At 47.2% G+C, this 13,213-nt stretch overlaps 1 protein-coding gene across 1 annotated transcript; it reads right to left on the minus strand.

Annotated features, from left to right (window-relative positions):
* Nucleotides 1-2,120: 2,120 nt before the first annotated feature.
* Nucleotides 2,121-10,957, minus strand: TMEM41A (transmembrane protein 41A). The gene is made up of 5 exons (XM_059063767.2): nucleotides 10,733-10,957; nucleotides 8,987-9,140; nucleotides 6,416-6,577; nucleotides 5,903-6,041; nucleotides 2,121-4,185 (listed from the first exon to the last, which is right to left on the minus strand). The coding sequence occupies exons 1-5, from the start codon at nucleotides 10,849-10,851 to the stop codon at nucleotides 3,965-3,967; spliced, it is 795 nt and encodes a 264-aa protein (XP_058919750.1). The 5' UTR covers nucleotides 10,852-10,957; the 3' UTR covers nucleotides 2,121-3,964.
* Between the last annotated feature and the right edge of the window lie 2,256 nt (nucleotides 10,958-13,213).

Consider the following 13,213-nt stretch of genomic DNA (forward strand, 5'->3'; position numbering starts at 1 on the left):
TTTCCATGCCCTTTTGTCTCAATCCACCCCCCCTTCCTTAAAATGTTTCTACTTGAACTTCCTGTGACTGAATTCTACAAATCCCAAGGAATTCCTGCCCTGCTCTGCAGTATAGTGCGCTATGTTGTATTTTGTTTTTCTACCAAGCCAGAAACCAAAATACCACCTCATATCACCATTTACCATCTCCACCCTCGATACCCAAGACCGTGTTATGTACTGATCACCATATTCTTTCCTACTGAGCCTGGACATGGCCTCAGTACCTCTCACAACACAGCACTTGGAGCCATAATTAGCACTTGATTGGAATTGTTGTGCAAGGGGAGATCTGTTTGCTGTCCCAGCTCTAACCTCATAATTAATTTCCTAAGGTGGTTTGAGATCTTGTGTTAGCCCTGATGGGAGAATGACAGGATATACCAGTGTACTCCTTATAGATCCCACCCTACGGCTATCAGGGGGCAGCACCAGTGACAGGAAAAAGGCCACGTGCCTCCACCCACTGCCCTTTTGGAGTACGATTCCAATTGTATATTGAATTCCAAAATGTCTCTTCATTTACATCATTTCATTGTTAAATGAGCATGTTCCTCCACCACCTTCTATAAACAGAAAGTTAATACAAGTCCCAGTTACTTGCTTCTTCCTTAGACTCTATGAGACTGATGTACCAAAACAACGTGACATTCTTTTCAAGACTTTGACTTGTGCTGTCAGTATGAATTTAGTGCCTTTCTAGGCAGCAAGATTTTTCTTCATTGCTGATTTCATAGAATAAATGTCCTAATATACTCACATGGCCAATGTTAGCAGCCTCACAGACTAGCACATAAGAATCACATTAGTCTGCTTGTTTGCATGTTACACCCAATACTGCAAGCACCTATTCAAACTGGAATGAACTAGACTGCCAAGTGGAGGACCCCTGTGGAACCTGGAACACTTCTCAGGGACAGGTGGCAGAAGAGGGGAGCTCTGAAATCACTGTTCTGAGAAATAGGGTAACCCCAAAAGGGTTAGGTTAAGGCTTTTGTTAACTGTCACGTAACCAGAGCACGCTGGCAGGATTTCACACAGAGCCTAGCCCCCAAGCAGACAGCCAGGCCACTGTAAGAAAACTTCCAGCCAAATCCCAGGCCTACTCTCTAGAGCCACTTCACAGCACTCAGGGGCACGCTGGCTCCTGGCCCCAGGCTGCTGCCCAGTGACCAGATAGACAGGGTCCTCCCATGGTTGCAGGCCAGAGGGAACCCCACCAGAAGGCGCAGGCTAACAGGAAGATGTCCCTTATTGACCGCATCGCCCGGGGAAGCTCACGACCTCGAGCGACCACTTCTCAGAGTCTGGAAGTGGGACGACCCACTTTGATTCTTGATTGCAATAATTTGAGTTCCTTTCAATTTGGAGCAAAATTTTTTTGTAGTCAAGTGTCAGAATGACCTCCCTCATCTGTGTCCTCTGAGGTCTCCAGTACTGTTAGTTCCCTTGCTCCCTGTGTGGGTTCTGATGCCGGCCCCCTCTTTGTATTGAACAATTGTACAGCGATGGGAACAAGAGCGACTATCAAAGCAAACAAATGCATGGAATTAAACAAAAAGTGTACTTCACTGTTTTCTGTCCTGTCTTTTCCTTATAGGTACTGTTTGTGTCCTGAGAGCTGCCTTCACAAGTCTCACTATTTGTCAGAACTTACGGGAAAGGAAGCCTTTTACATGACTGGGTTTCCCACAGCCAGGAAAAATAGGTGATGGGAGAAGCTGGTTTCTGGGGCTCTCTCGTCAGACACATCCACAGAAAGAAGAGATGACCATGATTTTCTTTTGTTATCATCTCTTCGTGATTATTCTGTCACATCCTAGACAGGCACTCTTCTTCTCCCCTACCACTTCCCTGCTGCCCATCTTACAGCTACTTCTGTGGTATTAGTACCGTACTATAAAGTATGCATGAGGGAAAAGGCAAAAATGAAAATCTGGCTTCCAGTGTATACAACTGGTAAGAAGCTTGAGCGCAGAAAGCTAAGATACCACTTTGGATTGTCTGATTTTCCGCCAATCCTGATTCTCACTGGCAATGGGAATTGAAAGTTAGCAACATGTATAAACACACACCACACAGAATATTTATATCCATTTATTTGGGAAATTGCTTTGCCTGTAAACTCACAACTGATAAGGCACATTGTTGCAAAATCATGGGGGAGATGGGAGAGAGACAAATCCAAGGAGCTGGATAAAGGGCAAAGGGCCATACTTTCAATAGTGTAGAGAGCTTCCTTGTGTCTCCCCTTCCCTCCTCCTACTTCAGAACACAAAGAGCCACGGATTTCCAAGTCCACTTGGCATTCTCCTCACTCCCACTCTTGTTATCAGGCTTCTTTTAAAGCAACACATCCTTAAAAAATGAAGTCCTTGTTGTGTTTTTTGGATTATACCATGTCCAAAAAACACTGCTTGGAAATTCATTCTTTGTACTAAACAGAAGTATTCCCGGGCTTCCCTGGTGGCACAGTGGTTGAGAGTCTGCCTGCCGATGGAAGGGACAAGGGTTCGTGCCCCGATCCGGGAGGATCCCACATGCCGCGGAGCGGCTGGGCCCGTGAGCCATGGCCGCCGAGCCTGCGCGTCCGGAGCCTGTGCTCCGCAACGGGAGAGTCCACAACAGTGAGAGGCCCGCGTACCGCAAAAAAAAGTATTCCCAAGAATTCATGTAGAACAATTGGTCTACATTAAAGCCTTGGCAAGATTCTTGGCCAAGCCAAATAAAAAACCCAGCAGATGGTGCCCAGGGACAACAGTTCTGAGAAGAAATGATGAGTTACTCCCGTAGGGTACAGGATGCCAGAGCTGGTCATTTAGGTGCCAAGGCCCTTCTGTCCTTGATAGGTGGAGGGAAGCATGAACAGGTCTGTGCCAATTCAATACTGCAGCCATAGGAAGCCATGACAGCTACAGATCATTAAACTACAACACAACAAATTATTCCAAAACCAAATTTTCCCCTTAATTCACCTGAATTAAGAGATAAGACAGAATTATCCCTCAGTTATTCTCAGGAAATGACAAAATTTAAAAAAGCATTCAGAGGGTATACTGGGTGATATTGGAGTGTACTGAATCCATTGTCCCAGCAAGACAGAGGAGGGATTCCCACACAGAAAGCACAGACTAGAAAATGCACTGACAGTCATTTGGTTCAAGTGAGTTAAGGGTTCTGCCCATCCAGATGGGTAAGAACTTCTCCAGAATATATTCATAACATACAGAGTTTGCTCCGTTGATATTCAATAGTCTGTTTGCAATCAGCTGAACTGTCAGGACATGCAACCAAGAGGAGATGTGACATATGTGGTAACATCAGTGCGTCTGAACACAAAGAGCATCACAGCAATCACCGTGCTTTTGAGCTGTACATGGAAATTCTATGCAGTTTGTCAGCTTGTCTCCTCTGATTTATGGAAGAGGTAGGTCATCGGCAAAACAGTGCAGAAGGATCACTCTTCAGGAGATTAACAAGATGAACAGTAGTGTCAGTGATGTGGGTCCACATGTCATTATCTACACTAATCATGTCCACAAGGGACGTAAAAGGATATAACACCTGTCACAACAGCTGATCACTGTGCAGAAGAGGTGCCCTGGACAAGGGCAATCAGCTTCCTCTCCCAAAGCAGCTCAGGGCTTGGCCTGAGTTCCTTGTTATTCAGTAAAATACAAACAGGATTTGCTAGGAGGCCATCCGTTTTGCAGAGTGTCCTGCTAAATCAGGGCTGGTTTGAGAACCTGATATAATTCACCTTCTAGAGCACAGAGTGTCCTTCATGACAAGACAGTGCACACAGAAGAATAGTGTCCAAATCACCTGTTGAGAATAATTTAAAAACAATGAGGGGCTTCAGAGGACCACGCCCATGACACAAATAAACAGTAGAGTCCAGGGACAGGCAACCAAAGGATCCAGATCAGGTGTCCTTTCTACTATTTAGATGATGAGCATTGCTTGTTTTATTCAAATGTAGGTCCTTCTGACTAAATTTTTTAATGACGGTTCCAGGAACTAAGGCCACCAGGGCAATGGCCAACAGCTTAAAGGCAGTTCCCCAGGAGAAAAGAGCATCCAGAGAAGTCAGGGTTGACAGGATGGAGCCCGTCTGCACACAGATGAAATTATATGGGATCAAACCTTGAAGAAGAAAAGGGAAAGAGCCTGTTACTGGGGAGGAGGAAAATGAAGAACAATAGTCCTTCAGAAATGTCACCAGGAATTCACAACAGTGACTCCAGTTTTGTACTGTTTTTGCCCAATTCCTGACCTCTAAACATATTACCTCTTTCCCTTCTTTTCCACTCTTTTCCCTCCTTTCCTCACTTCCCACATATATTTGTCTCATTCAGCAAAAGGACTTGAGATGGTTCACAAAATATATATACTACAGTAAGATTATAAATATTTTTAAATAGGAAAAAACCAAATGAATGAAGAATAAAACAGAATGAGAGAAGAATAAACAAAGTACAGTTAGTACTTAAGCAAAAATGCATAAAGTTCACTCATTTGCTAGAGGTGTCCCCAAATTTGGTTCTGAGGGCCCAACAGCTAAAGTAAAGAGAAGCACCAGCATTATGAGATTTACAGTATGCCTGTGATAAAAACAGGTTTCTTAGAAGCGGTAGTACTATTCATGTTCTGTACTGTCTGTAAGAGGTCATCAAATCCACTGGATCCCACAAGTCTGACGGGTGGCTAGAGAGGCTGGTTGTATAACAAACCCCTGGTGAAGTTGTTAAAAACACATCCTCAGGTAACACCCCAGGGATTCTGGTTACCTGGGTCTGGGGTAGAACCCAGGAGCCTGCATTCTAACAGCCTCTCCTGACCCCCACTCCCAAGATTCTGATTGGTTTGGGACCCCCTGATGATCCACTCCTCTAGTAGATGATGCCTCAAGATCACAGACTCATGAAGGTCACACAGCTTGTCAGAAGGGTAACTAGAATCTCGGTCTCCGGAGTCTTTCCAAGCCTCGTGCCACCTGGGTGATTACAGGCTGCTAACGGAGGTGCTGAGGCATGCTGTCTAAAAGCCTGTCTGACAGAATTAGCTGTGGTAGATTCTGCTTCAATTTAAGATCTCAACTTCTCTCAGGAATTCCCTATTAATAGCAGCTGCGTAACCACAGATTTGTCATGTCTGACCCAGAGCCCTGAGTAGCCTTCCCTTCCATGTTCTAAAGAAGGGTTAAGAGAGGCGATCCTTGCCGTAGGCTTAGAGAGGGTGGTTTGCTTCCAGTGTGGAGAAAATAAGTCAGTGATCTTACAGGCTGTTAGCAATTTTACCATTCAGATGGAAGTGGTTCAAAGCTCATACTTAGAGAAACACTGCTCTAGTCCTAGCCCCTCATGGGCAAGTGGCCCATGAGGGTAGGAGCTTGTTGAAGGTCATACAATTGTCAGAAGGCAAGAAGGAACCGCACTAGTACCAGCTCTTCCTAAGGCAGATCTTAATCAAAACAGGGGCCAAAGCCAAACAGGAAGCCCCTTGCTCTGACCCTTCCCCTGCCTCCACTTGCCTTCTGCCCACGTCCCCTCACTCCAACTCTGCTTTTACTGAGCCCTTACTATGGGCCAAGATGTGTGTGTAACACAGATTACTCTTCTAATCCCAGGGCCTGGCACAGTGCTTGGCACACAATAGGCATTAAATACAGTTACAGAGTGAACAATCCCTATTTTTTCCAGAAGTATTTTTATGGGTTTTCATGTTCAAGCCCGAGTAGATCTGCAATCAGGAACAATTACTTTAGATAAGGCCTTTCGATGCTCTTCATGAGCCTGTGCTCGCAGAGGCAGGCATATGCCCAGGACAACTGTGAGACTCAAACTTACACACCACGTCTTACCAATAAGAACAGAGAAGAAAAACTGCACGATGGGGATGTTCAGAATTGGGGCCGAGAGGTTCAAGAACCAGTTTGGCGTCATGGGGAAAAGTCTCAAAAACAGTAAGAAAAAAAACAAGCTGTTTCTGTTCTCCTCCACCTGTAGCCAAAGAAGACAAGGCCATTATGAAGCAGAAAGAGTCTCCAGGTATTGAAAATCTGTTCTACATACTTTACATATTCTATAAATGATTTGAGATTGAAATGATTCTATAAATTATTCTTTTCCTCATTTTTAAAATGGAGGTAGCTGAGGCTCAGAAAAGTCAGGAACCTGCCCAAAGACACAGAGCTGGTAGTGATGCAGCTGGGATTTGAGCTCAGATCTGTGTCTCCTGGAGACATCAACAGGACCCCTGGGACATCCTGAGGCAGGACAGAGGACCACTGTGGGAGATCTCTGCCCCTACTCCCCTCAGGACCACGTGGTAACTTTCTGGGGGCCCGGCACTTAGATGTACCCCCTCGCCTTACCTTCCTCTGCAGCAGGGCCACTCTGTCAGGAAAATAGGAGACCACTAGCTGTTTCCCAAAAACACTGGAGAGCAGGTAGCAGCATGTGGCACCCACCGAGGTCAGCACACAGCACAGGAGAAGCCCCAGCCATGGCCCAAACAAAGCACCGGCTAAAACATTCTGCAAAGAAAACAAATCCTCTGCCATGAGAACATCTGGCAGCTACCAGCCATCTTGTCCTGGAGCCCAAGAGTCCTAGGTTCCCTCCTCCTTCAGTGATTTTCCTGGAGAAAACCTAACTCCCACTCTAAAGAGATGAATGAAAAGTGATGAAGGGGCTTCCCTGATGGCACAGTGGTTAAGAATCCGCCTGCCAGTGCAGGGGACACGGGTTCAAGCCCTAGTCCAGAAGACCCCACATGCCATGGAGCAACTAAGCCCATGTTCCACAACTACTGAGCCTGCGCTCTAGAGCCCGCGAGCCACAACTACTGAAGCCCGTGTGCCACAACTACCGAAGCCTGTGCGCCTAGAGTCTGTGCTCCACAACAAGAGAAGCCACCGCAATGAGAAGCCCGCACACCGCAATGAAGAGTAGCCCCCGCTCGCCGCAACTAGAGAAAGCCCACGTGCAGCAGTGAAGACCCAACACAACCAAAAATAATTTTTTTTAAAAAAAAAGAAAAAAAGTGATGAAAGAGCTGGGAACTACAGCCCCAGCCTCGGTCTCCTCACCTTTGAAACTGGGAAGAAGATTAAAACCTCAGTGGCGAGACAGAATTAAACAGGGAAATCTGTGTATACAGCCCCCAGCCTGCCACTTGGGCTGTGCAAGGCCCTGCCAGCCCTGGTGCCCTGGGAAGAGGCAGCAATGAAGTTCACAAGTTACTTCTGCTACTTTAAATGAACACAAACCATGAATTTTCCCTCAGTAAGACCTCATAAGCTTTAGAAAATGTCTCATTTCTTTCCTTCCTGCAGGAATTACTTCTCTATAATGCTAACACTGGGGGTTCCATGTTGACCAGAGTTCTAGCTGACACTCAAAAAAAGCCTTAGATTGACAAAAATGGAAAAGTGAACTAACACTTCCTAAGTGCAGTCTGGCTGGTAGACATCATCCTGCCAAACATGGGATCCAAAAGAGAAAGTAAAAGGGGAACCTGGAAGTGAGAAGGTAGGGATCTCCTCAGCACCTACTATGCGTCTGACTACAGGTCTGATTTAATCCCCACTATGACCCTGTTTAGTATACCATCCTCACCCCTTCTATAGGTGCAAGATTAAGTATCGTGCCCAAAGTCACACGAGGCAGAGACAGGATTCACCTCCAGGTAGCAGCTGGCTCTTCGCCCTGAAGAGGGCTCAGCTCAAGAGAGAAAGAGGTACAGGGGCAGCCCCAGGAGTCAGTGCCTGACCTCAAGCACCATATACACCCCCATCTCTCTTGGCAGAATGTGTTTGCTTTTCTTCCAGTTTCTAACCAACTGCTTAGGCGGATCCAGCCTGAGCTGAATGTTGGGGCCGGAGGGAGAAGCAGGGCAAAAGGAAGCTGTCAAGTCTTCCTGCTCAGTCAGCCAATCATTCAATGAGTGCTGAGGGCTGCTGTGTGCCAGGCAGCACACCATCACCGTGCCATCCCCTCTGCACCCACTGTGTCATTTAATCCTCCCATGTAACAATCCTAGGGGGGTTACATAGGAGAATGCCGTTCTACAGATGAGGAAACATCATTAGAGAAGTTAAATGACTTGCTCAGGGTTACACAGCTGGGATTCAAACCTACCCAAAGCCATAACAGGTATATTACACTTACACCAACCAGCTTAAAATGCTGCTGGGAGGACAGCACAGATTCTTCTGTATCACTTGAGATGGCAACTGATGAGAAGCATCCAAGAGCCCAAGCACAAGCCCAGGTCTAATACTGTGGCTCCCGAGAGCCAGGGGGCCGCCTGGAAAACCAGAATGACTCGTCCTCTCCACACAGGGAGACTTCCCAATCCTCTACAGCCTAACAGCACCATGAACAACCTGCATCTGTTCGTCAAACATTTATGAAGGCACTTCCCTGTGCCAGGAAAAGAAGCACATAGACTGAGAGTAAGGAACAGGTCCTGACCTCAAGGAACTCACAGACTACTGGAGAAAACAGATGTTAAAAGAAAAACCAACATGCAGAGGGGGAGAGGTCTCAAGGACAGTGCTCCACACCTATCAAATCCTTAGAAACAAAAGCAGCATACCTGGGAGGAAAGACAGGCTCTGGAGCTGGGCGGATGCAGGTTCAGACCTCAGCCCAAACCCCTCCTCACCTTGTCACCTGGGACAGTTACTTAACTTCTCACCATTCATTTCCTTCCCTGTAAAATGTGGATAAAAGTGCCCATTGTTGGCTCTTAGGAGAATTAAATAAGGTCGTGCAGGTAAAGCAACTAGGACAGTGCCTGACACAGGGAAAGCTGTCAACAAATGGTAGCCACAGTAGTCTGCCCTCTGGACTGTAGGATCTGCAGCCTAAGGGCCCCTCTACAAAGACAGAAGGTGGCTTCCCGGCAGGCAGGCACAGGAGGAGGGCAGGATACTGACCAGGAAGCTGGAGCCAGGGATGGCAAAGCCCTGTTTGTAGAGGTAGGCGCTGCAGAAAAGCAGGAACACGTAGGCCTGATGCTCCTTCCGGTACTCTTGAAGGACCTCGGAGAGTTCCCGCAGCTCGGCCAGGTCTGAGGGGAACCACAGTGACCTGAGATTTGGAAAAGCAGATGGAAACAAGAGTCCAGATCAGCCTAATACCTAATAAAGTCACTTGTGTCTTCTTTCCAAGTAGGTTTATAAATGTGCCCATCATCTGGTCTGCTGGGCACACACACTTAATGGGAGGCCAGAATAATGGATGACCTGATATAACACAGCAGAGGCAAGGAGAAGAGCCTTGGTTTGGAAGCAAGGGACCTGGCATAGCATCTCAACTCTGCTACTGTCCAGTTGTGTGATCTCAGGCTAGTCCCTGAGCCTCAGTTTCCTTACTGGAAAAATGAGGGGTTGAAGGTGGATAATCACTAAGTTCCCTCTTAGCTCTCAAGTTTTATGAACTATTCTTAAGAGGCAAATGGATTAATTTCTAGGCAAGTACTAAATGTCCTAAACTGCCTTCCTTTCTAGGAGTACCCCCTCCCCCTAAGCTTTAGGCCAAGGACAATTCAAACTTCACACTGCTCCAAAGTTACTAGGTAAAACGACTGCTTTATCAGTCACAAAAGAGCCAATTAAAGATTCCCTGGGAAAGTATATTTGTCCATACCATAAACATAATCTTCCTGATAATATGTCAAGCTTGGAACCAACCCTTTCAAAGAGACTGCTTTTCACCCTGCTCTCTATATGATCCTCAGTGCACTCTGAACCCTGTACAAGGGTTACAGTGTAAAGGCTACCTTGCCTCTGCCAGCTGAACAACTCTTGAATCCATCAATGATCAATTATAAGCAAAACCTCCTGGTTCTCATCAGAATATTTCTCTTAGTATGTCTGACACCCACAGCAGAGTCTTCCCAGCTAGAGTAAAAGAATACAGTCACTGAAAACAGCTGTCCTAATATTCCACCATCAGTAACATCCTTGACACACTTCCATTAACTTTATAAACAATATGCTGGTTTATCACGACAAATCAGCCCGGTATGTATTTGTACTGCCTCCTGCCTCAAACTGTCAGGGAGTAAAAGGAAAAGAGCAGAGACAGGCAACAAAAGACAGCAGATAATTAATTAGTGAATAATTTAAAGTTGTCCATCAACGTTTCTCCTGAAGACTGGATGCCTTAAAGCCCCAAGGGCAGACCTGACAGAAGTGTAGTGAAGTGAAGTGGGGAGGATGATGGAGTGAGGCTGAAAGCAGTCGTTAAGAAGGGGCTGCGAGTCCACATAGAGGCGAAGGTCGGATGCAAACGGGGATCAGGGCTGGGCCTGGGAAGGCGACGGGAACACCGCTCAAGAGGCGATCCAATGGTGGGAACACAGGTGCTCCAGCAGGATCCGCCCAAGGTAAGGCGCCGCGTTTCCCTCCGCAAATCACCACCCCAAAGGCACCAGACAGCACTCCCGCGCAGCCGGCAGCACGCAGGTCCCAGACAGGGCCAGGCCCCGCTCTCGTCCACCCAGTCTGCCCAAGACCGTGTAGACGCGGCCCAATCTCCAGTCCCAGAGCTGAACCCCAAGTCCCAGCCCCCGACGCCTCCGATCCAGGAACCCGAAAATCCGATTCCCAGATCCCATCCTCGGACCTGGCTCCCTTCCTCTGACCCGAACCCCTGGCCCCATCACCGCCGCCATGCACCTGTTTCCAGCCTCCTTGGCTGTGCCCAGTGTCGACTCGCGGGGCAGTCGCGTCGACAGCCAGTACAGGGCGAAGGTGCAGCCGGCGAAGACCAGGAGGAGACCGAGCAGGGGGCGCATCTCGGCGCCAGCAGCAGGCCCCGCCCGGCCGCGGAGGAACCTGGAAGCAGCGCCAGGAACCTCGCTGCTAGCGGACTGCTACAGCGGAGCGCGTTAGTGGACGGACAGGGGCGGGTCCGCTCCAGGCCCCGCCCCCATATCCTGGCCCCACCTCCGGCCCGGATTCCGGTTGCTGTTGGCTCCAGAGTCCCGCAGGAAGCTGTCTTGTAGCCCCTCTGCGCTTGCGTCTGCCCTTCTTCCGCCTGTTTATCTTTTTCCTACGTTTATCTCTGTCTCGTTCTCCACTTATTGGCAGGCTCTCTGCCAGGCGGTAGGTGGTCTGGGGTGAATCACCAGCCCTGCCCACAGCAGTGGGCAGTCTAGTGGTCTAGTGGTCAAGAAAGCCTTGTCGACCACCAGGTGTAACACAAAGCAAATGCAGCCCGCGTAGAACCAGAGGCTCCAATCCAGTGCGGTGGGATAGTCAAAGCGACCACGGAAATAAGGAGAATTTACTTTTATTGAACGCCTACTATGTGCCCATTATCCTTAATCCTCACAACAATTCTGCAAGGTTGGTATTTTTGTCTTTATTTAACAGATGAAAAATCCAAGTCTCAGAAAGATTAAGTGACATTCCCCAAGAGTGTCACGTTTAGAATCCAAGTCACCCTGGGTTAAAAACTAGTGGTCTTGCACTGAGTGGATTCATAGAAGAGGTGGGGTTTGAGTTTACCTTAAAGGATGAGCAAGATTTACACATCAGAGACAGGAGGCAGAAGGTGAGCTGGGGGCCCCAATAAGGCAATAGCATCCAGTTTCCGTGAAGCCTAAAGGTGTGTGAGAAATGAGTGAGAAGGTGGGAACAAACTGGAAGGCATGGAAAGGCACCTAAGGAGTTGGATTTTTTTTTTTTTAATATTGTACCTAGGGAGACACCAATAGAGGCGTTTAAGCAAGAGAATGATGTACTTCCCGTTTTAGGATGTGTTGCCCTGGCAAGTGATTAGACTACATTCTGAGTTTGTAGCAGCAACTGTCTTGGTGAGAAAGGAATCAGGCCTGAGCCAGGACCGCAGCAGTGGGGAGGAAGGTGGACAGACTGGGAGGAGTTGAGTGCGTAGGACATGGCTGATTAAATGGAGAATGACAAAGAGGATTCCGAAATGTCACAAGCCTGGAAAACAGAAACCGTCCTTGTATCATTCGAAGCCCCTCCTGGGCCAAATAAAGAGCACCTGTCAGAAGTCAAAGTGCACAAAGTCATAGCAATTCCACGTCCAGGAATTTAACCCATAGATATGCCTGTAGGTAAACAAAGATGTATGTTCAAGGGTATTGTCTCAACTTTGTTTTGATATGGGGATATTGGGAACAGCCTAAATGCCCATCATTTGGGGACTGTTGAGGTTAATTATTGTGGAACACTAAGTAGCTTCCTGAAAGAGGGAGACAATGTTATGTATCCTGAGACAGTACAGTAGCCAGATAGATGGCTAGGATAAAAATCAAACAAGTTGCAGTGTTAGACTATACTATGACTCATTTGTAAGAAGAAGAAAAAAAGACATACTTTTCAAATTACTGAAGTATTTATGAATGAAATGACTCAATGTCTGAGATTTGCATTAAAATAATGAGATGGGAGCATAGTGAGTAGGGATAGAAATAAAACAAGATTGGTCATTGAAGTGATAATTGCTGAAGCTGGCTGATAAGCACATGGAGGTGGATTTTATACCAGTTCCCCTATTTCTGTGTATGTGTAAAATTTTACAATGTGGGAAAATGTTCTCAGCCTTCCAGTCTCATTTTCTCCCTTCAAGTCTCCCATTCCAGCTAAACATGCACCGTGTTCGTTTGTGCCTCTGACAACACTCTTCCCTGGGAAACTTCTCTGCCTGAAAATCCCTACTCTTTCAGCAACCCCAGGGGCAGTTGTCACCTCCTCTGAGAAGGCTTCTCCAGCTCCTACAGTCAGAAAGGTTGTGCCTTCTCTGTGCTCAGGGCTGCCTGCGGAGCGTCTATATTCCTGTGATTGCAAATACTTTGCTCCAGTGTCATCATCCATCTCCTCAGGAGACAGTGAACACTTCTGTAAATGAGACAAGGTCTCACCATCCTATGTCCATCCAAACCCTTATCCCTGTGCTTGGCTTATTATTGGCACTTAATAATAGTTTGTTAAATTAATGGACCGGGTCTACGGAGGAAATGGTTGGTTGTTTGGTGTGGAACGTGCTGATTGTGAGAAGTCAGAGGAGTACAGGAGGAGAGAAAGTGAATGAATAACGATATTGAGCTTGTGCTAGAAGTGTGCAGAGCAGAGAACAAGAAGAAAAGCTCCTGCTCTCAAGGACTTCACTTTGCCTCTGGTTGGGGG

This window comes from Kogia breviceps, chromosome 5, assembly GCF_026419965.1.
Source record: "Kogia breviceps isolate mKogBre1 chromosome 5, mKogBre1 haplotype 1, whole genome shotgun sequence".
NCBI lineage: Eukaryota > Metazoa > Chordata > Mammalia > Artiodactyla > Physeteridae > Kogia > Kogia breviceps.